The following is a 20,738-nucleotide window of genomic DNA, read 5'->3' on the forward strand; positions in this document are numbered from 1 at the left end:
TTTATTGAAATTTGAATCCCATATTTTATGATGATAGCACTTCATACATTAACCATTAGATCGTCCTGAGATGATAACAACATCTCACCCATATAAATGACACTACGTTAGGATAAAAATGATCTTTATAATTTAACTATCTATATTTTTCACCTCTAAAGGTGAATACGATTGCTCCCAGTACTCCCGTCAATTTGTCTCAAAACTAATACGAAGGAGGTAAATCACGGACGACTACTAACCTTTGGAATAATGACTAACACATAAGAGAGATATTTATCTCGACTTTACCGAGATTCGAACTCCAGACCTCAAACGAGTACACCATGAATTGACATAAATAATACTTACATAATATTTACTTCAAACGAGTACAAAATATTTTATTAGATATCTAATCTCCATTCTACAAATGATCACTTGCTTAATAAGATAAAATGTCTTCCATAATTACTTATCATATTTTAATATGGGATCATCCCAATATCTCCCATAAATAATTATTCTTATAATTTACTCATTTTAATTTTGAGTTAATTAATTGATTTTCTTTCCCATGCCACTAAATATGTTATCTGTATCCAACACTTTGCCCACTTAAATCTAAAAGTGACCCCCACTTTACTCCCTCCATTTCTTGAAACACTGTTTTTAAAAATCGAATAGTTTGGTAGACCAGAATGTTATTGATGATTTTAAAGAACACAATGATTTATAAACAATAATTATTGATAAGATCTTCTACGAAAGGGCCCTCCCTCCATTGTGGAGGGCCGTCCACTGTCTGCCTCTTCTCCACCTTCATAAGTTTGCCTTTGTTAGGCCTCTCAAGGATAGAGGCAACTCAGGAGCAACCATGATTCTTCTTCTAGTGCTTCAACTACTGGTTTCGTGTCTGAGAGTCTCGGAAGGCCAACCGCCCGTTCCCGGCATAATCATCTTCGGCGACTCCACCGTCGACGTCGGCAACAACAACAATCTCCTCACTCTGGTGAAGGCCAACTTCCCCCCTTACGGAAGAGACTTCCTCGATCACTCACCGACAGGGAGGTTCAGCAATGGCAAACTGGCCATCGACTTGACGAGTACTAAAAATCGTTGTGTTTACGCAATCTACCATTACAAAAATTTTCCTTTACTTTTTGTTCACGGATCTGCAGTTGACTATCTTGGATTCACTTCATACCCTCCTGCTTATCTCGACAAGGAGGCATCTGGGGACGACTTACTGAATGGTGCCAACTTTGCTTCTGCTTCCTCAGGCTTCCTGGACTCTACGGCGACCTTATATGTGAGTGATTTATGAACTGTGACTTGAAAGCCATTATTCAAACCGAATAAAGCTCCATTTTTTTAGCTATTTTAATGCCTTGCAGCGAGCTGTGTCTCTAACGCAGCAACTGAGATACTACAAGGAATACCAGGCGAAGGTGGAGAGGATAGCCGGAAAAGCCAAGGCGGCAGAGTTGTTTGCCGGATCCATCTATGTTTTGAGCACCGGAAGCAGTGATTTCTTGCAGAATTACTACATCAATCCCCTGCTCCGCCTTGTGTACTCCACGGATCAGTTCTCCGACTTGCTGCTGCTGCAGTCTTTCACCAAATTTGTCCAGGTTTGCTCTGGTTTTACAGACAGCTAGAATATAAACCCCCTTCATCCATCATTGCATCGAAATGGTTTCTTTTTATTATGCAAAAAAGGCAGTCATGTCCTGATTTTACCTTCATCACAAGAGTTGAGCTTGTGCACGAATGGTGTATGTTTAGAACTTGTACAGTTTGGGGGCGAGACGAATAGGCGTGACGTCATTACCGCCGGTCGGCTGCCTTCCGGCGTCCATCACATTGTTTGGCGGCCTAGGAAGAGGGTGTGTGGGGCGGCTCAATGATGATGCGGTGGCTTTCAACAGGAAACTGAATGCAGCAGCTGAAGCCTTGAAGAGGAGCCACCAGGGGCTGAAGCTGGTTGTCCTGGACATCTACAACCCTTTTCTAAACATTGTCCACAACCCAGAAGACAATGGTAAAAGGAACTAAGATTCAATTCAAAATTGAGATTCAATACCGACACAAAGAACTGACCATGAATCTGTAGGATTCGTGCAAGTGAGGAAGGCATGTTGCGGAACGGGGACACTCGAGACATCACTGCTCTGCAATGCAGCATCACTGGGAACATGTAGCAACGCGACAGAGTACATGTTCTGGGACAGCTTCCACCTCACGGAGTCAGCCAACGTTATATTGGCTGATGCTCTTCTACTTCAAGGCATCGAACTCATTTCCTAATTGTATGTCGAGGCATAGCAGTGATGCAAATGGCATAAGCAATCGTAGTGCGTGCATGGAGAAAAGGATATTAACAATCTCCTTAGTAGTATGTGTACTCAGGGCTGTCACTAGTCAATAAGGAAAGAGGTAAGGAGACCTATTCACCTTCCTATGTGAGAATCACTTGATAGGGCAGGCCCAATTTTGCTCCAAAAAAGTGTTCAGGAGAATGCTGTAAAAGCAGCTTCCTCTTAAATTATTACCAAGCTTAGTTCTTCCTCTCCACCCCCTTCCTAGCAAGCAAACTCGTCTTCAGTACAAAGAAAGGTAGAACCATCTCAAAATGACAAAGAATAGCTTAAACCAGAGATTTTGCATTGGCTTTCTATAACCCAGTGAGTCGATTAATGATGTTTCAAAAGTAGAATTTTAAGGTGACACCGCACCTAGTTATACTTTTTAATACTTGGTCATGGAAAAGAGAAGCAGACACGACATGATCATCCTTGGGATAACAGAAACAGAATCAGGCTCCCAACACACCACCAGATCCTCGGCGGCACTCGTTCAGCATGTCAAAGTAGAACTGGCACTTGCTGATGTCGCCGCCAAAATTGTTGATGCACTGCAACCAAAAGCAACAAAAGATTTTTATATGCCACCAGTCAACAAAAGATGAAAACACGACTTTATTGCTGATGAGATTATCTCGATTTGTTGAGTTATAGACTCGTTGAATGGACAAGACCTGTGCAGCAAATAAATAAGAGCGAAGGTAAAGGATAGAACACATACGTCCTGGAAAGCCTTCGAGTGGACGGTGCAAGCATCTGTGCCGACGGTGTTACCCATAGGAGCAGCGGTGGCAGCTGGAGCTTCGGATACCACAGTTTCATGCTGGATAGTCCGAGGCCCCAGCACAGCATCTACTGCTCTGTGAGCAACAGCACTTCCTGTGCCAAATGCCATGCCTGACGAGAGAACAAAGCATATAATCAAATTTAGAAGTGCACAACTTTTGCATATATGAACAAGCCTTAATGCAGAAGAATATGATAACCTTGTGCAATGGTGGATCCGATATTTCCAAGCATGGACCCCCCTCCACTCTGAGCAGGAGCTGGGGGTGGAGTCTGACGTACTGCATCAAGCAAATTAGAAATTGATACAAGAAACTGGAAAATTTAAAACCACAAATTTAACATTTTCACTACAGCACATCATCAAACAATTATTACAATTTTAGAACTTCTCGAAAAATACATATCTCAAGTAAATGTTACTTATAATAATGTAAAATGACATGTATAACTTGTTCCTTATTTTTCCATGTTAAGGTTGTATTTGTTTAGGTCAGGGATCCAATCCCAGCATAGAGAAGGGCAGAGAACTTAGTCAATTCATGCAGAAACCCAAAAGGTGTCATTAGGAACAAGTGTTGAGAATCCAGAATGCATCAGAGATCTCCTAGAAAAGAATTACGCTATGTGAAAAATGGGCATCTGGTTTCCCTCATACTCATCATGCAAAGTCTGTAACTGGAAAAAGATTAACTTCCAAACTGTGGAACACATCTTTGGTAATATGGAAAAGCAAGAACCAAAGTGTTGCAGCATCACCTACAGCTAGAGTTGAGTGTAAATCACTGACACACAACTTACGAGATGTTCTGGGTTAAATGACTCAAATCCTTTCTTGATGATCTTGATTTTAGCGACACTAAATTAAAATAATTATTATGACAAATAGACAATAAACCACATTGCAAACAATCAAATGTTTACTGTTGTCATCATGCTCGAGAAAATAAGCACACTGAATACTCATTCTGAAGAACAAATCATATTTATAGTAAACCTCTTCTAGCAACTTTTGTATGATTCAACGTGACAAGCTAGGCATGGAAGATATTTATGCTCCGGATTGAAAATTTATGTTAGACAGAATAATCATAAGTTACTAAGTCTTGTATTAAGTTCCATAACATCAGATTAGTTATTTTGTAGCCTAAAAATACATGGGTTGCATTCCTACTTTTGATTAATAATAATAATATATCCATGTTTCTATTAAGGGGCAATTGGGGAATTCCCTACAACTAATATTCATCCATTTTCATAATCAATATTAAAAATTAAGAATTAATTTAGGGATCTCAAAAATACATCATTGTTAAAATTTTTAGAATTTATCAAAACATTTTCAAAAGTTTTATTATAGTTATTTTACTAGGTCAAGTAAATGGCAAACCTAGTAAAATTACACTGCTAATTAGGAGAGACTACTCTCTTCTCTTGTGAGAGATTATAAAAGAAACCCTACACCAAGTTTTTAATGATTTAATACTAATACAATCAAGTTTTCCTTTGGAAGTTTTCATTTCTACAAGAATGATTATTAACACACACAGCCCACGAGATTGCTAGCAAAGGCACACTGATTTATCCCCACATTACATCCAGTCCCGTGTGATTATCAACAAGGACCCATATCCCATTTCATGCTAGGCCACAACTTTCTTGCTAGGCCACAATCCAAACTGTAGAACACTATAAATATTGCTAACTTCCAACTGTTCTATCCTTATTGGTTGAATTCTATTGCAACTGTTTCATTGAAGAGTAACAAACTATTTTCACCAGTTGCAAATTCTTTTTCTATGTTTGTTTCAGATCATGTAAAAAAAAAAAACTTTAAAAAATTAAGTTAAAGATCTTAAACAAACAAGAGGATTTTCATGTTGGATAGCATGAAGGTCATTTCAATACAAATATCAAGAGGTAATATTGGTGAGTGGTATGAACAAACAGGTAATATTTTCATACACTGTTCTATGAAAAAAAGGATGGATTAATTCCTCATCAACAAACATATTTATAATAACTTGGATGACTAAAGGAGCAAGTAATACCTGGTTGAGGAGGGTTCCTCATTGGAGCAGGGCGTGGAGCAGCACGAGGCGCAGAGCGTCCTTCAGTTTATTTGAGAAAGTGTATGAATAGATGAGTAGCAAAAAAAAAAAAAAAACAACAAAAAGATCATATAAAAGTTTAGAACCACATGTAACCAAATATATAGTATATGGTGATTCCAATAAAAAGCCAGAAATTTCTTAGATCATATATACTAACAAAAATATATTTGTAAAACGGCTTTAAGAAAGACAGACATTGCAATAGGACATTCAAAATCAATTTTACTACTATATTATAATTGAGGATTAAGAATCACATGAAATAAGCAAACAATATAAAACTGTGACAAACAATTCTACTGTTGTAACAAAGATAAACTAATACGACAAAAATCAAAATACTAAAGAGGCGAAAAAAAGTCTAAAAAAAGAGACAGACAAGCAAGGAATGAATTAGAAGCATGAAAAGGACACCATGTCTCATTCCCCTAATCTTTTTCAATCTCTACCAATCAGATTCCAAATGTTTTGTTCGGGTTTCGAAACTTAGGGTGCCCACTTCACTATAACCGATGCACGGTCAATTGTATTGTTTCCTCCGAACTCAAAATCACCATAAATCATTTTAACTCAAGTCGGGCACCTCTAATCAGAATCCACCACGAAGAGAACTCAGTCAAATCTAACGAACAAATTCAATGAAAATCCTCCAGATAGGGACCAACAAACGAATCCACGAAAGCAAAGAGAGAATCTAGCGATCACAACAATTTTACGGAAGATTTATCATCGAAAAGCGATGAAGGCGGTGGGAGAGAGCAGACTTACCACCAGAGCTTCGGCGAGGCATGATTGACGATGGAGCTTGGCACAGACGAAACGGATGAAGGAAACCCTAGAAAGCAAGGGTATGAACGCTTCCCCGTTGTATTTATACACCGCAACTCGGAGACGGTCAACGAAAATTGCCCATTTTTAACTGAACCGAGGACCGGATCTGAGCCGGGTGGCAGCCGGGCCGTGCTAGACGCCGTCCAACATCGGCCAGGTTCAGAGCCTACGTGTGTGGGGCGTCCGGATGTCGCGAGAGGTGCGGCATATATAAAAAAATAAAGAAATATAATTTATATTATTATAAAATAATAAAAATATCTTAAAATTAAAATTAAAGGACTTCTGCACTCTCCCCTGTGTGTTCGGTAGCCTGAGCAGCTTGCTCACTTTCTCCTTTGTCGACGTAGAGCACCCAACTTGGAGCAAAATGAGAAGCTTCTGGAAGGATCCGACTTTGGTGGCCTCCGCGGCGCGCTCACCTTGCCTCTCGCTCTTGCAGAGCTTCCACAGCGCCGACACGGCGAATTGTGCCGCCGTCTCCGACACCCACAGCATGTTCTTCACCAGCACCGGCACCGCTAGGGGGTGGCTGCACGCCGCCTCCCTGTCGCGGCCATAGCCCAGAGCGCCATCCAGCACCCCTAGAGCTTTCTCGGTGGTGCTCCTATCGGCGTTGACTAGGATCTCGAGTAGTAGGGGAACGATCCTCGATTCTGAAACCCTAGCTGCAATCCTCTCGTGGGTCGAGACCAGGTAGAATGTCGTCTCCAGGGCCACCTTGGTGGTCCACGGCGAGATTGGCTTCTCGATTAGCTTCAGTAGTGCCTCGATTAGCTTGTCCATCCTCGCGAGGACCTCGATCCGCTCCGGTGAAAGAGAAGAGGTTAGGGTTTTGAGGACTGCGTCGCGTTGAATCCCACGTTGAAATCACCAGATTTGAGGAAGGAAACCTCGAAATCGAGTGACTTGTTCAATCTGATCTGTCGGCATTGCTCACGGGGATGCCTCTCTGAGCGACTAGGCTCGGCGGCCCTGACGCTAGAGGTAGAGTATGCAGCGTTGGACTCATCAAAAGAATGGAAACTAAAATTAGGATATATTTAATATTTAAATTTTAATTAAATATTAAATTTGAAATATAATTAAATTATATGTTGTTATTAGTCGTGTAATTCAGATTATAAAATTTTATTATCTTTTGTAATTAAGATTATATTACAACTTTAAAATTGTATTAAATTTGATAGCAAATATATATATTTTTTAAAATTGTACTAAATAAAGTAATCAATCTAGTAATATAATCTTGATTACATTACAAGATTGATTATTCCTCACCAAACAGAGTCTTAGTCGCGAATGGAAGTCGGGGACGAGAGTGACACTAGGTGACTCAGAGTGAATTCGGGAACCTGGACTAAATTCGATCGCCTCGAGTGGTTGACATCCACTCAGGGCGCCCGAGACTGGTTCGAACGCCCCAAGTGGCCGAAATCCACTCTAGGCTCCCGGGAGTGGTCCGGGCGCTCGGATTCACTTTGAGTCGCCCATAAGTCGCTTATCGAACGAGTGTGCATCTAATTTTGATATATGACAAATATGTTAAAGTTAGACGTGATGTTTGTTTAACTTTTCTACCAAGTGTACAGGAGTTGACTGGTCAGCAGTTAGGTCCGTAGGACCCGATAGCTGGTGCGAAGTCTAGATAGATATGTGGACCCGATATCTAGCGGGAAGTCCGATTGGGTCCGTGGGACCTGACAACCGGCTGAAATCCAGTTGGGTCTGCGGACCTAACAACTGGCGGGAAGACTTGGTGTATCAAAAGCAAGTCAAGCGACTACAGTTGGTTAGTGGAGGCAAACAACTGAAAGAGAGATCCAGTGAGGACGTGTTCCCCGTTGAGGGAACTATAGGCGTCGGTCCAGCTTAGGTCCATTTGGGAAACCTAAGTTAAGACCTTGATTAGATCCTGGTTTCAAGGAGACGAGATTTAATTACTACTACTGTTTTATTATGTTGTGCTAACGCTATTTTGTAGGATAAATATATTTTCTATTGCATGGAGTAACCTTTTTGCAGGGAAGAAGCTGTTGAAGAAAAGGAGAGTCCAGGCGCCCGGGGTTGGTCCCGGCGCCCGGACCAAAAAATTCATCCAAAATCTGATGTGAAGTGCGTCGACTAGCCGAGCTACGTGGTCCAAGTGCCCAGAGGGATTCTAGGTGCCCGGAATGGGCCTATATAAAGGCCTTCGACCAGGAGCTTTAGAACAATAACTGCTACGACTTTCACTCTTGCTCGATGCTCTGAAAAGCTCCTGCGATGCTGTGACGCTCCTCCGACAACCGACGATCAAGATTTTCTTACTTTCTCTGTTGTTGGTAACATTGTTTATTAATTCTTGTACTTAACTTTTGTAATCATTCGAGCTATTAGTGGATTGCCTAATAAAAGCACTCGATGAGTGTGGATCTTAGAATAGGAGTCGTCGAAGGTTCCGAACCAAGTAATACTTGGCTTTGTTAATGTTGTCTTTTATTCTTCCGTTGCGTACCTATTTTTAGTCATGTTTTTTTTACTAACGCTATTCACCTCCCCTCTAGTGTCTTTTATGTCCTCTCTCTCTATATATATAAGAGAGAGATTGTTGGCAACGTGTGCAATTATAACACACATTGTCCCCACAATCTTCTTCTATGTATTAGCGTCTAAGTAACAATGCATGAGATTTACTATTTCATATAATATTTCCATTCTATTTTTCAATGTTGGTACCAGAGCATTAGAACGGAAGAAATCTTGTACGAAGGAAAATCATGAATTTATCATATTTTCCACACATCACAACGTGATGAATAGTGCGAGATCTAATGTCATGACCGGGAGGTAGCCTTGGGAGAGGTCAACGATAGAGTCGCAAGTTTGTGATCGTGTCGCTTGCGGATGAAGGCGTCGGTGTAGGGCCACGTCATGTTAGACGGAAAATTGTGATAGTGTCATGATTTCCACCGTATCTGGGCTCGCATTGAAGGAGAACATTGGTGATGGTGTTCTGGGGCCAGCAACGGTGCCCCGGTTAGCCGGCGACATGCTTTGCCTGGCGACACGACCATGGTTGCACGTTGTAGGCACTGGCGACCATGTAGGGTGGCTGGCAATTGACTTATATAGCCAAAGAGCGCCAGCGACTGCATTGGGAGGTTACTTGGGTTCAACTTTATCCCATAAGTCCTGAGTGCCCAGCAAGTCTCCTCAATATCTACACATAGGTCAGTCGCTCGGAGGGATTTTATCAGGATATCATCTATGTATACCTCCATGTTACGGATGATCTGCCGTCGGAACACTTTATTCATCAATCTTTGATAAGTGGCTCTGGTATTCTTGAGTCCGAACGACATGACGTTGTAGCAGTACGTACTGTCGGTCGTAATGAAGCTGACCTTTTCCTGATCTTTGCGAGCGAGCGACATCTGATGATAACCCTGGTAGGCATCCAACATACAGATCAGCTCGCATCCCGCAGTGGAGTCCACCATCTGGTCGATCCGAGGTAACGAGTAGAAGTCCTTCGGGCATGCCTTGTTCGAGTCACGGAAGTCGATGCAGACTCACCACTTATTGTCCGATTTGGAGACGAGGACAACATTGACAAGCCAGCTTGGAAATTAAACTTTCCTCATATGTCTGGCTTGCAATAGCTTTTCTACCTCCGTCAGGATGATCAGGTTCTGCTCGACGCTGAAATCCCTTTTGCACTGCTTTACCAGATGAGCGTCCGGTCGGATATGTAGCTTATGCTGAGCTATGCTTGGAGAGATGCCGGGCAGCTCATGTGTTGACCATGCAAACACATCATGGTTTTGTTGGATATAGGCGATCAACTTCGCCTTCTGCTCGGCTCCCAGATCCGCAGCTATGAAAGTAGTTGCCTCCGCTCGGCGGGGATGGATTTGGACTTCCTCTTTCTCTTCATAGACTAGGGCAGGTGGTTTTTCAGTAACAATATTTACCTATAGTCGTGGAGTCTTTCGGGCGGACCTAGCTTCAGTTTTGACCATCTCGACGTAGCAGCGCCGAGCGGCTAGTTGATCGCCCTTGACCTCCCCTATCCGATCGTCCACCGGGAACTTGATCTTTTGGAAGTATGTAGAGACTACTGCTCGAAATTCATTAAAGGTCGGTCGACCCAGGATGACGTTGTAGGATGAGGGGGTGTCTACCACGATGAAGTTCGTGGTTCTGGTCCTCCTAAGCGGCTCCTCTCCGAGCGATATGGCTAACTTAGTCTAGCCGATTGGCAAAATCTCGTTGCTGGTGAACCCATACAGTGAGGTCGTCATTGGTAGCAAGTCGCCCCGGTCGATCTGCAGCCGGTTGAACGCTTTCTTGAAAATTATGTTCACAGAGCTTCTTGTGTCAACAAAGATACGGTGAATGATATAATTAGCGATCGCTGCTCGGATGATCAAGGCATCGTCGTGAGGGATCTCGACTCCCTCCAAATCCCGGGGTCCGAAGCTGATCTTGGGCCCATTCATCTTCTCCCGACTGCATCCTATTGCACGGATTTTCAGTCGTCGTGCGTACGACTTCCGGGCTCGATTGGAGTCGCCGTTGGTCGGACCGCCGACGATGATGTTTATTTCTCCTCTGGCGGCATTGCTTCGATTCTCTTCCTCTCGAGCGGAGGGCCTGCTCCGGTCATCCAAGCGACGGGCAAGCTCAGCGTGCTCTCTTCGTTGGTGCTACCGCTCGGGCGATCTTCTCGCATCTCGCTACCCAACGGATTGATGTCCGTGCCACCGGTCAAGAGAAGGGGATCGACGACGGTAGCTTTGCTGGGCCGATTGATTGACGATAGGCGTTAATCCTCGATAGTCGCGTGTGTTGTGCGACGCGGACTGGTGGAAAGAGCAGAACATAGGTGTCCATACCTTGCCCTTTGATGCTTTCGATCGGCCGGAAGTGACATGCTGCACGGCATGTGCCCTTGTCTCCTGATGTGGCCACCCTCCTTCAGCTCTTGGCCCCCTGGGCGGTTGATGGTTACTCACCGGTCGATGTTCGGTCGGCGCCGAGGGTTCGGCTAGCGTCTCCTTCCTTCTGGCTGCTTGAGCCTCTTCCACGTTGATGTACTTATTGGCCTTTTTGAGCATGTGATCATAATCCCTGGGTGGCTTCCTTATGAGCGATTAGAAGAAATCTCCCTCGACGAGCCCTTGAGTGAATGCATTCATCATGGTCTCAGATGAGACCGAGGGGATATCCATGACTATCTGATTGAAACGCTGGATGTAGGCTCTAAGCGTCTCCTTGGATCCTTGCTTCAAGGAGAAAAGGCTGACGCTTGTATTTTGATAGCGCCAACTGCTAGCAAAGTGGTGCAGGAAAGCCATTTGAAAGTCCTTGAAGCTACGTATTGAGCCGTCCGAAAGCCTCCTGAATCAGCATTGCGCTGAGCCAGAAAATGTGGCGAGGAAGACTCGTCATTTTACTCCATCCGTGTACTGGTGGAGTGTGGCTTCATTATCAAACCTATCCAGATGATCATCTGGATTGGTCGACCCGTTGTAGGACCCTATCACCAGTGGGAGTGTAGTGCTTAGGGAGAGGATCCTGTAATATGTCCTCAAAGAACTGGTGATTGATCCGCTCGGGAGATGTGTTGCCCCGAGGTGCCTTGCCCTTCCACGCGTCCCGAATGAGCACTTCGTCCGAAGAAGATCCCCGTTCTTGGTTGGCTTGGGCTATCTCCGAAGGTGTTTGGAACAATGCTCGATGAAAAGGTATGGGCACGGGGTGGTGCCTCTCCATGAGTGCCGATTGGCAATCTATTCTGCCCCCAGATAGAGAGTTGCTCCGGATAGTCCTCCTGTGCCGCTCGACCTCCTGCTGCAGATGTTGCTTGCTGCGCTTGCTGATTGGCTAGCGCCTTCTGTTGTTGTTGCTTGACTATTTTATGCACTCGATCTTGCACGAGCAAGTCGAGCTCTTCTTGGGTGAGCGTCACTGTGTGAAGTCGTCCAGCGTCTTCTATCCTCTTGGCTCAGATGCAGGTTGCGTTCCCACAGATGACGCCAAATATGATCCTGTTCGATAGTCGAGGTGACAGAAGCTGGGGATGTGGCACTACTGTTGACCGTGTGTTGACTCCGCGCGACCCTGTAACCACAACTACGTCAATGCCGAGCCAGGAAAGGGGTCATCGGCGTTGGTCCTCCGATGCTCAAGTCAGTCACCAACGGTGTGTGGAAGCAAAGCAAAGTAGCGAACAGTAGCAGCAACAGTAGATTATCGCATACCTCCACTGAAACTTGGACCCCCTTTATATAAGGCTCCTGTAGCGTGCGTGCATGCTTCCCAAGACATGCACGCTTCTCGAAACCTTCCCTGAAAAGATGTATAAGTAAAGTATCCCTGACACAATACCTTAACGAGCCACGTATATCTCTAAAGTGACAGTGGAAACTTCTGCCGTACGATCTTCTATCTGACCCAGCCGCCGACCATGCTGCCTGTCAACGACGCATGCTCCCAAAAAGATAATATCCAACTAGCAGTGTCTTTTATTGGGCCGAGCGGGATAGCCGCTCGGCTCGGGTTCTCACTTTTTTGCTGGGATGAGTATACTATCTGGCCGAGCGGGGAAGCCGCTCGGCGTGCACTTACAGATACCTAGTCTTTTTGAGCGTCGGAAGCTCGGAACCACGCCAAGCTATTATGACGTCGGATCAGGTCTTCATTATCCCCATCGGGCGAGAGGGCCCTCCAAATAGCCAGTCGGTATAGGGGCGTTTGACCACCTTGACTCTGACCTCCACGTGACACTAACCTTCACCCTGGCAACGGGGTGGGGCCTCCTCCCCTTATCACCACATCAGTTTGATTTAATTAAATCAAACAGAAATGAAAAAAAATGTGAAGAACTATTTCTCAAGTGAAAAAAAATGAATGAGTTTTAAGGTTCACTTGAACCAGACTGGTTTACTTGAACCAGACTGGGTTAAAGCTCAAATAGGCTCGGTATGAAGTCAGATTTGAATTAGATCAAATTGATCCAATCAAACCTGGCTATATAGGCTTGGACTAGATTTGATCAAATGATCAGATTTGTTCTATTAGATTAGATTTGATCAAATAGATTCAATTTATTCTAATGAGTCAGACTTAATCCAATAGACATTGGTTTAATCAAACAGACCTGAGTTTAATCAATAAGTATGAGATTGACTTAAATGAGCTTAGATTAAATAATAACAAAACATAGGTACAAAAGATCCTTGTCTAATTAGATTAGTTTTAATGAGGACAACAGACAAAGTTCAAGATTCAGTTTCCCAATCGATCGATCCAATGTGTCAATCTACTAGAGCTCCTCAAATAAACAAAATTAGTTTTTCTTATTTATTTATGAATTCTATATATTTTTCTATGCATATGTGTGAATTAAAATGAATTGATTTTGTTACTGGTTTGTCAGTTTTGCACTGATATTATTATTTTTCAATTCTAAATGCTTTGGATGATATGCATGATGACTCATCGCAATGTGCGATGGAATAAGCTAAGGAAGGCGATCGACGAGATAGAGTTTGACCCGGTTCACAGAGTTCAGGAACATATTGGACGACTTGATCAATTGTTCTAGAAACTCGAACAAGAAGAGTTTCTAGTCATGGATAATTATAGGATCTGGGCATTAATTTGATCATTACTGGAGTATCCCAAGGTGGTAGCATACCATTTATGGGGGCTCTTTAAAGGGTATATCTCATATGCAGAGTTGTGTGTAGAGCTATTTCACCATGTGGATCAAGAGGACCCTAAAGATGATCTGAACATGGACCGAATGAAGAATCCTGAAGCTATCCTACCTGAGATTGCCCCAAATGAGTACAGGTTGAAAGGAAAAAATATTGGTCATTGCACTAGTGTTTGTCCTAGTGGGAGTGATATCAACTTATCTATTTTATTAGAGTTCTGTTGTTACTGTCGTTATGTATGAACAATAATAAGCTCATTTAGTTTATGTGAGTTATGTTATAGTTTCTTTCATTATGTATGAATAGAGTTATTTTATAAAAAGTTATGTTATGTGTTAACAAACTTGAAAATGATTAGTTTATTTATTGGGATGTGTGTAATAGAATTGATCAATATTTATTTTATTCGATCATACGAATGATAAGTGAAAAAGTAGTTACCACTTGATTTTGTAAACCAACTTAAATTATTATTGATTCAATCATAACTTGCATGCATATGAATTACACTGAATTACTAAATAATGTATTTATTTATATTAGATCATGACAACTAAGAACATAATAGCTAAAGTCAATAAGGGAGAGAAATTATACGAGAATAACTACAAGATATGACACCTTAAGATACAATATATTCTTGAGCAACATGAAGTTCTAAACGTTGTAAATCATTTTATGGAAGAATTTGCTGATAGTTCTACAACACAATATAAACATGACCTTGATGTCTATAAGGTATGGAAGAAAAATGACTCCACTGCTAAGGAAATATTGATTAGTTTAATGGTAGATGACATGCTATTTGAGTATGAGACATTACCATTAGTTCATGTAGTTTGGGTTGCCCTGAGAGAAAAGTACAGTGGATTTAGCTTGAACAAACTTCGTCACCTGACAATAAAATTTGACAGCTACAAAAAAGTCTGAATGTTACCATGCCCCAACATTTAAAGGAAATGACGAATATGATTCGGGAGATAAAGACTACGGGTCATGAGTTGACTGATGAATAACAGATTCATACAGTAATCTGTTCCCTTCCTGATTCTTGGAAAAAAAATAAAACAAAATCTTACACACAGTGAACATACTAAGACTTTCACTAATATATCATGCCATGTTGAACTTGAGGTGGAGAGAATTGAATCCGTAAGGATTTCAGGACAAACTTTTGTGGTTATAGGTTCTGTTAGAACATCTGAATCCAAGAATAAGATGATTTAAGAAAGGAAAGGGAAAGGAAAAAAATAGTACTGCTGTTGGGCAAGACCTAATCAAGAAGAATCTTAAAGGAAAGAAGTATGGAAAGAAACCTAAAAGCAAGTTGACTTACTATAACTGTGGCAAGAAAGACCATTTTACTCGAGATTGTACTGAGCTAAAAAAGATAGATCCATATTTAACTTCTTTTCATGAGCATTATGTTGCTAGTTTAGTATTGTTAGATGATTTTTATCCTTTATGGATTATAGATTTAGGAGCAACAAATCATGTAGCTCATGATTGAGCTACATACATGGAGTATCATTAGGTACCAGCTGGTAATAAATGGATATATGTGGGGAATAATCCAATGATTGAAGTCAAAGGAGTTGACACTTGTAAATTCAACCTATGTGGTGGACTTACCTTGTTTCTATATGATGTTCTTTATGCTACTGAGATTTAACGAAATCTGGTTACCATTACTAGTCTTCTTGATTTGAGTTATTGTATAAATTTTTTTAGTCAATATGTGGAACTTCGAATTAACTCAGTGTTAATTGGGTATGTTTATTTAACAAATGATTTTATGGTTCTTGATATAGAACTGGATATTAATTATGATATTAATGATTATTTTTCAAAGATTACTCTTACTAGTGATGCTAATATTAATGATGAACTTTGGCATGCTAGATTAGGACATATTGGACAAGAACGAATAAATAGATTAGCTAAAGAGGGCTTATTAGGCACTCGTGCTGAGATTAACTTGTCTGTATATGAGCATTGTCTTACTGGAAGAGCAACTAGAAAATCATTTGATAAGGCTATTAGAGCCGAATTACCATTTTAATTAATTTATTCAGATATTTATGGTTCGATGAATGTGAAGGTTATTTTAGGATACTCCGGAGCAAGAAAGGGGAGGGGGGTGAATAGCTCGCCCGCTCACTCACTTGCTTTGTTGATGTTGATTTTGCAACAGATAAACTCAAAGCAAGCACCTAATGTTAACAAGTAGGATTTACTTGGTATCTACCTCAAGATGAGGTGACTAATCCAAGGATCCACACATGAGTACACTCTCCACTATCAAAACACTCATTCTTGGAACAATTCGGAGGTGGAGAAACTTTTACAACTCAAGAACAAGGAATGTAATTTGAAACAAGAAGTAAATACACAAATACAAATGAAAAACCTTCTTGTGTGATCTCTTATTGCTTGTGAATGCCTCTTGTAAGCTTAGAAGTGCAGCAACACTTCAACCCTAAGCTTCCAAGAACTGGTGGAGAAGATGGAGTCGAGTGATGGGAAGAACTATTACATTTGAACTCGTTGTTGCCTTTATATCTATATTTTTATGGCACCCAAAATATTGAGCCTGGTCCTAATCAATTGCCACGTCAGATCTAAGCGATCCCTATCATCTAAACCCTGTATCCTGCCAACACTTCAACCCTAAGCTTCCAAGAACTGGCAGAGAAGATGGAGTTGAGTGATATGAAGAACTGTTACATTTGAACTCGTCATCACCTTTATATCTATATTTTTAGGGCACCCAATCGATTGGGCTTACTCCCAATTGATTGCCATGTCAGATCCAAGCGATCCCAATCATCTAAATCCTGTATATTGTGTAACGGTCATCTCCCAATTGATTGGCTGATCTATTAGGAGCAGCTAGATCGATCAGCTAATCGATCCAGTCTGCTTCTATGTTCTCGCGAGAAGCCCCAAAATTGATTGGTCTCCTTCCCAATCAATCCACCATAGTACTCACTGTGCTTTACCAAAACTTCTCTCCAATTGATCAACTGATCGATTGGAGTAGCCCAATCAATCGACTAATCGATTGGGGGGCACACTGTGCTCTCATAAATGGCTGACAATCGATCAACTGATCAATTAGACTGCCCTTTGCTCAGGGGACTCTTTCAATCGATCAGCTGGGCTCTAGTTCAATCGATCGCCTGATTAATTGACCAACCCTAACTTGTTTAACTCAAGTCTAGGGTTTCTAAACCCAATACTCGGTCAACCGTGACTGTTGGGACTTTTTATTGTCTAGCATCTGATCAATCTTGACTTGTTGGGACTTTGTCACCAACTGTCCGGTCAATTCTTTGACCCACTTGTCCTTTTTGTCTCGTGCCAAGTATCCGATCCTCCATGACCCACTTAGACTTTCACACACCAAGTGTTGGGTCAAATTTGACCCATCTAGATTTTCTCATACCTGGCTTCACTCACCAGACTTTTCTTCTGCCTAGCTTTACTCACTAGGGCTTTTTACCTGGCTTCACTCACCAAGATTTTCATTTACCTAGCTTCACTCACCAAGATTTTCATCTGCCTATCTTCACTCACTAGGATTTTTCATTACTTAGCTTCACTCATTAGGATTTTCCCACTGTCAGACTTCACTCACTGGGACTTTCCAACTGCCTGGCTTCACTCACCAGGAGCTTCTCATTACTCGAGTTCACTCACAAGGACTTTCTACACCATGTGTCTGGTCAACATTGACCCACTTAGATTTTCACCTTCTGCCAACCTTCCTATTGGGCTTGCTCATACCTAACCTCCACTTAGGACTTCCCAGTCAAGTATCCGGTCAACCCTGACCTACTTGACTTCTAGTCAAACTTTGACCATCAATCTCCATATAGACAATTACACTTGCAATCTTCATATATTGTCAAATATCAAAACTTAAATATCACGACTCAAGCTTAAGCCAACTCAAGCTTAGTCAAACTGGTTAACCTTGACCCAGGAGAAATTATACAAACAGGCTAGACATAAAGATTCCTATTTCATTACATTTATTGATGATTTCACATGCTTCAGTCATGTGTATTTGATTTCTTATTAATTTAAATCATTAGATTACTTCAAACGTTATTTGAATGAAGTTGAGAATTAATTGAAATATAAGGTTAAAACTGTTAGAACCTCAAGGTAGTTTTGATGTGGTCAATTAAGTTCAGTTAGGTCATGCTGTATTTGATTCTTGTGTTTAAGTATGCAAGAGCTTAGGAACATAAGCAGTTGAGCAGAAGATGTAGCTAGTGAGAAGGACGATACGGGGGAAAGCCGACGGGCTCCGTGCGTCTGAGGGATGAGGTGCTACGGAAGAGTACACGGGTGGAAGAGAAGGGCATCCGCGACGTTCAAGGGAAGAGAAGCCGGGGAGGAAGCTTGCTCGAGGAGAAGACTGGAAGATGGGTCCGGGTGAGTCCAATTCCAGATGGACGAAATAACCCAAACGATCGAAGCAGTAGAAGAGCAAAGAGAGTGATGTAAGAGCTGCTGGAGGCACCTTCAATAGAGCTGAAGGCGCCCCTGCGCTTCTCTGTGGAAGGCGCCTTCCATGGATGGAAGGCGCTTTCAATGAACAGTATGAAGATGCCTTCTAGCCGTTGAAGGCACCTTCTGATAGTCGTTAGCCGCGAATAAGCTTTATCCTCAACGGATAAAACTTATCCAATGGAAGGTGCCTTGGACCTCTTTGGAGGCGACTTCAAGCTACGGATAGGATTTTTCAGGAGTTATAAAAGGGCCCTTGGAGCTAGGAAATATTCAACAACTTCAGTATTCATTTCCTAACAACTTTATAAGCGTTCAAAGTGTGTAAAAGACTTCTCCACCTTCAACGAAGAAGATCTACTAGTGGTTTTTCAATACCTTAGATTAATAACCACCTAGGTTGTAACCAAGTAAACGTCTGACCTTTTACCTATTCTTTTATTACTTGTTCATTTATTGTTATTATAATTGCTATCGTGCTAATCTACGTTGAAAGCATGAGAAGGTTTTTTTCATTTTTAATTTACAAGCAATTCACCCCTCCCCTCATGCTGGCCGCACGGGTGATAACAAGTGGTATTAGAGCCCAACCGTTTCAGAAGGACTAACCACCAACTGAAGTACAAAGATGATGACCGGACCCAGCATCTATCCGCTTAAATTTGAAGGGGAGTTCGCAATATGGAAAATAAAAATGGAGGTATTGTTTAAAACCGATTTTGATTTATTGTTAATATTAAAATATGAATTTATAACATCGAAAGATAAAAAGAAGTATCAATGGACCAAGAAGGAGTAAGCAGATTTGTGGCAAATGGACAAGTCAAATTTCATCTACTGAGCGTGCTACCTCCACAAGAAGTCAACATAATCAGTGCATACGAATCATCAAAGGAACTTTAGGAGAAGTTCTTAGAACTACACGAGGGTATGCCTGAAGCAAAACTCACGAGACGGGATATGCTTCGGAACCAAATCAACAACCTTCAGATGGAAGAAGGCAAATCAGCAACCTTCAGATGGAAGAAGACGAATCTACCTTCGGTTAGGTTTAGTAGGTCCCCGGTGAAAAGGGGAAAAAAGATAGCAGAATTAAGCAGGTATGCATACCGGCCGGGGTAACGTGCTTAAGAAAGTATAAGTCAAGGCCGGTCGGGATAACAAGCTTAAGGAGGTATAGACCAATATCGGCCGAGATAACAGGCCTAATGAAGTATAGGTCAATCCCGACCGAGATAACAGGCTTAAGGAAATAAAGACCAATATCGGCCGAGATAACAGGCTTAAAGCAATATAAGCCAAGGTCGGTCGGGATAACAAGCTTAAGGAGGTATAGACCAATATCGACCGAGATAACAGGCCTAATGAAGTATAGGTCAATCCCGACAGAGATAACATGCTTAAGGAAATAAAGATCAATATTGGCCGGGATAACAGACTTAAAGGAATATAAACCAAGGTCGGTCGGGATAACAAGCTTAAGGAGGTATAGCCCAATATCGGCCGGGATAACATAATATAGGCCAATATCGGCCAGGATAACATGCTTAAGAAAATATAATTCAACACCGTCCAGGGTAGCAAGTATTTCAAGAATGTGCATAAATAGCTTATGAAAATATCTATTGCATATGATTGTATAACAGGTTGACTAATCTGGCGGGAAGGATGTCTCTAGACTCTTCTACAGGTGCTAGACGACAAAGAAGGTACATCTGAGGTACAAAAAAGATTCCTTAAAAAACTATTTTCTGTAAGTACAGGACTGATGTCATCTCATGACAAACTCTAACAAACCGGGGTTCACTTCATGACTACGGAGGTTATATGAAGTGGTATAAAAAGGGGAATCCTCTCCATTGGCCAGGTATGCTCAGGCTAATCACACTCCCAACCCACTTTACAAACCCTAATTTTAATCACTATTCATCTACACTAAGAGAGATCACTAACTTGAGTGTCGGAGGGCCTAGCTAGGGATTCCCACCCCGGTCTTAGGTCACTAACGACAATGTTGCCGGTTCTCGTGTGTGCAGGAAGCCATCGAATCTCCAGATGTTGGTATTCTTCATCGGATCCTTCCTTTCGTCTTTGGGTCTTCGTACAAGGAGGGCATTCTCTGGGTTCATTCTCCTAGATCCGCTTTGGATTTCTCAGATTGGTATTCCAGCAGCATTATTCCTCATCAACGGTAAGGTTTTCTCCTATCTTTCTATTTTGTCAAGCTTCTCAGACAGGATCAAATTTGGCACCGTCTGTGGGAAATTCACCTGTATCGGAGATTGCAAGATGGAGGATGTTGGAAAATAGAACCTACTCACTATTAGTCGTGAAGATCTGGATTTCCTCATCAACACTCATGTCCAGAAGGCTCTACAGCAGCAGCAACAACAACAACAACAAGCTCATACTAGAGCTACTCTGCCAGTGAC

The 20,738-nt window shown here is 41.9% G+C and overlaps 3 protein-coding genes across 3 annotated transcripts; 1 reads left to right on the plus strand and 2 right to left on the minus strand.

Moving 5' to 3' along the window:
• Positions 1 to 720: 720 nt before the first annotated feature.
• LOC121995971 (GDSL esterase/lipase At5g03810-like) lies at positions 721 to 2,441 on the plus strand. Its single transcript, XM_042549762.1, has 5 exons — positions 721 to 1,085; positions 1,161 to 1,291; positions 1,377 to 1,613; positions 1,768 to 2,023; positions 2,096 to 2,441. The coding sequence occupies exons 1-5, from the start codon at positions 857 to 859 to the stop codon at positions 2,287 to 2,289; spliced, it is 1,047 nt and encodes a 348-aa protein (XP_042405696.1). The 5' UTR covers positions 721 to 856; the 3' UTR covers positions 2,290 to 2,441.
• Positions 2,442 to 2,625: 184 nt separating this feature from the next.
• LOC121995973 (uncharacterized protein C6C3.02c-like) lies at positions 2,626 to 6,096 on the minus strand. Its single transcript, XM_042549764.1, has 5 exons — positions 6,014 to 6,096; positions 5,183 to 5,242; positions 3,332 to 3,412; positions 3,067 to 3,242; positions 2,626 to 2,896 (listed from the first exon to the last, which is right to left on the minus strand). Exons 1-5 carry the CDS (start codon positions 6,033 to 6,035, stop codon positions 2,798 to 2,800), a joined length of 438 nt encoding a protein of 145 aa, XP_042405698.1. The 5' UTR covers positions 6,036 to 6,096; the 3' UTR covers positions 2,626 to 2,797.
• Positions 6,097 to 6,234: 138 nt separating this feature from the next.
• Positions 6,235 to 7,091, minus strand: LOC121995972 (U-box domain-containing protein 21-like). Its single transcript, XM_042549763.1, has one exon. It carries the CDS (start codon positions 6,860 to 6,862, stop codon positions 6,236 to 6,238), a length of 627 nt encoding a protein of 208 aa, XP_042405697.1. The 5' UTR covers positions 6,863 to 7,091; the 3' UTR covers position 6,235.
• Between the last annotated feature and the right edge of the window lie 13,647 nt (positions 7,092 to 20,738).

Source organism: Zingiber officinale, chromosome 6A (genome assembly GCF_018446385.1).
Source record: "Zingiber officinale cultivar Zhangliang chromosome 6A, Zo_v1.1, whole genome shotgun sequence".
NCBI classification, from domain to species: domain Eukaryota; kingdom Viridiplantae; phylum Streptophyta; class Magnoliopsida; order Zingiberales; family Zingiberaceae; genus Zingiber; species Zingiber officinale.

What these genes read in the sequence shown, in the direction of transcription:
- LOC121995971 (XM_042549762.1), top strand. Translation starts at nt 857, where the DNA reads ATGATTCTTCTTCTAGTGCTTCAACTACTGGTTTCGTGTCTGAGAGTC. An exon ending in ACTCTACGGCGACCTTATAT is followed by an intron (nt 1,292 to 1,376) that starts GTGAGTGATTTA and finishes AATGCCTTGCAG; the next exon opens with CGAGCTGTGTCTCTAACGCA. An exon ending in CTTTCACCAAATTTGTCCAG is followed by an intron (nt 1,614 to 1,767) that starts GTTTGCTCTGGT and finishes GTGTATGTTTAG; the next exon opens with AACTTGTACAGTTTGGGGGC.
- LOC121995973 (XM_042549764.1), bottom strand. Translation starts at nt 6,035, where the DNA reads ATGCCTCGCCGAAGCTCTGGTG. An exon ending in GAGGAACCCTCCTCAACCAG is followed by an intron (nt 3,413 to 5,182) that starts GTATTACTTGCT and finishes TGCTTGATGCAG; the next exon opens with TACGTCAGACTCCACCCCCA. An exon ending in ACTCGAAGGCTTTCCAGGAC is followed by an intron (nt 2,897 to 3,066) that starts GTATGTGTTCTA and finishes TTTTGGTTGCAG; the next exon opens with TGCATCAACAATTTTGGCGG.
- LOC121995972 (XM_042549763.1), bottom strand. Translation starts at nt 6,862, where the DNA reads ATGGACAAGCTAATCGAGGCACTACTGAAGCTAATCGAGAAGCCAATC.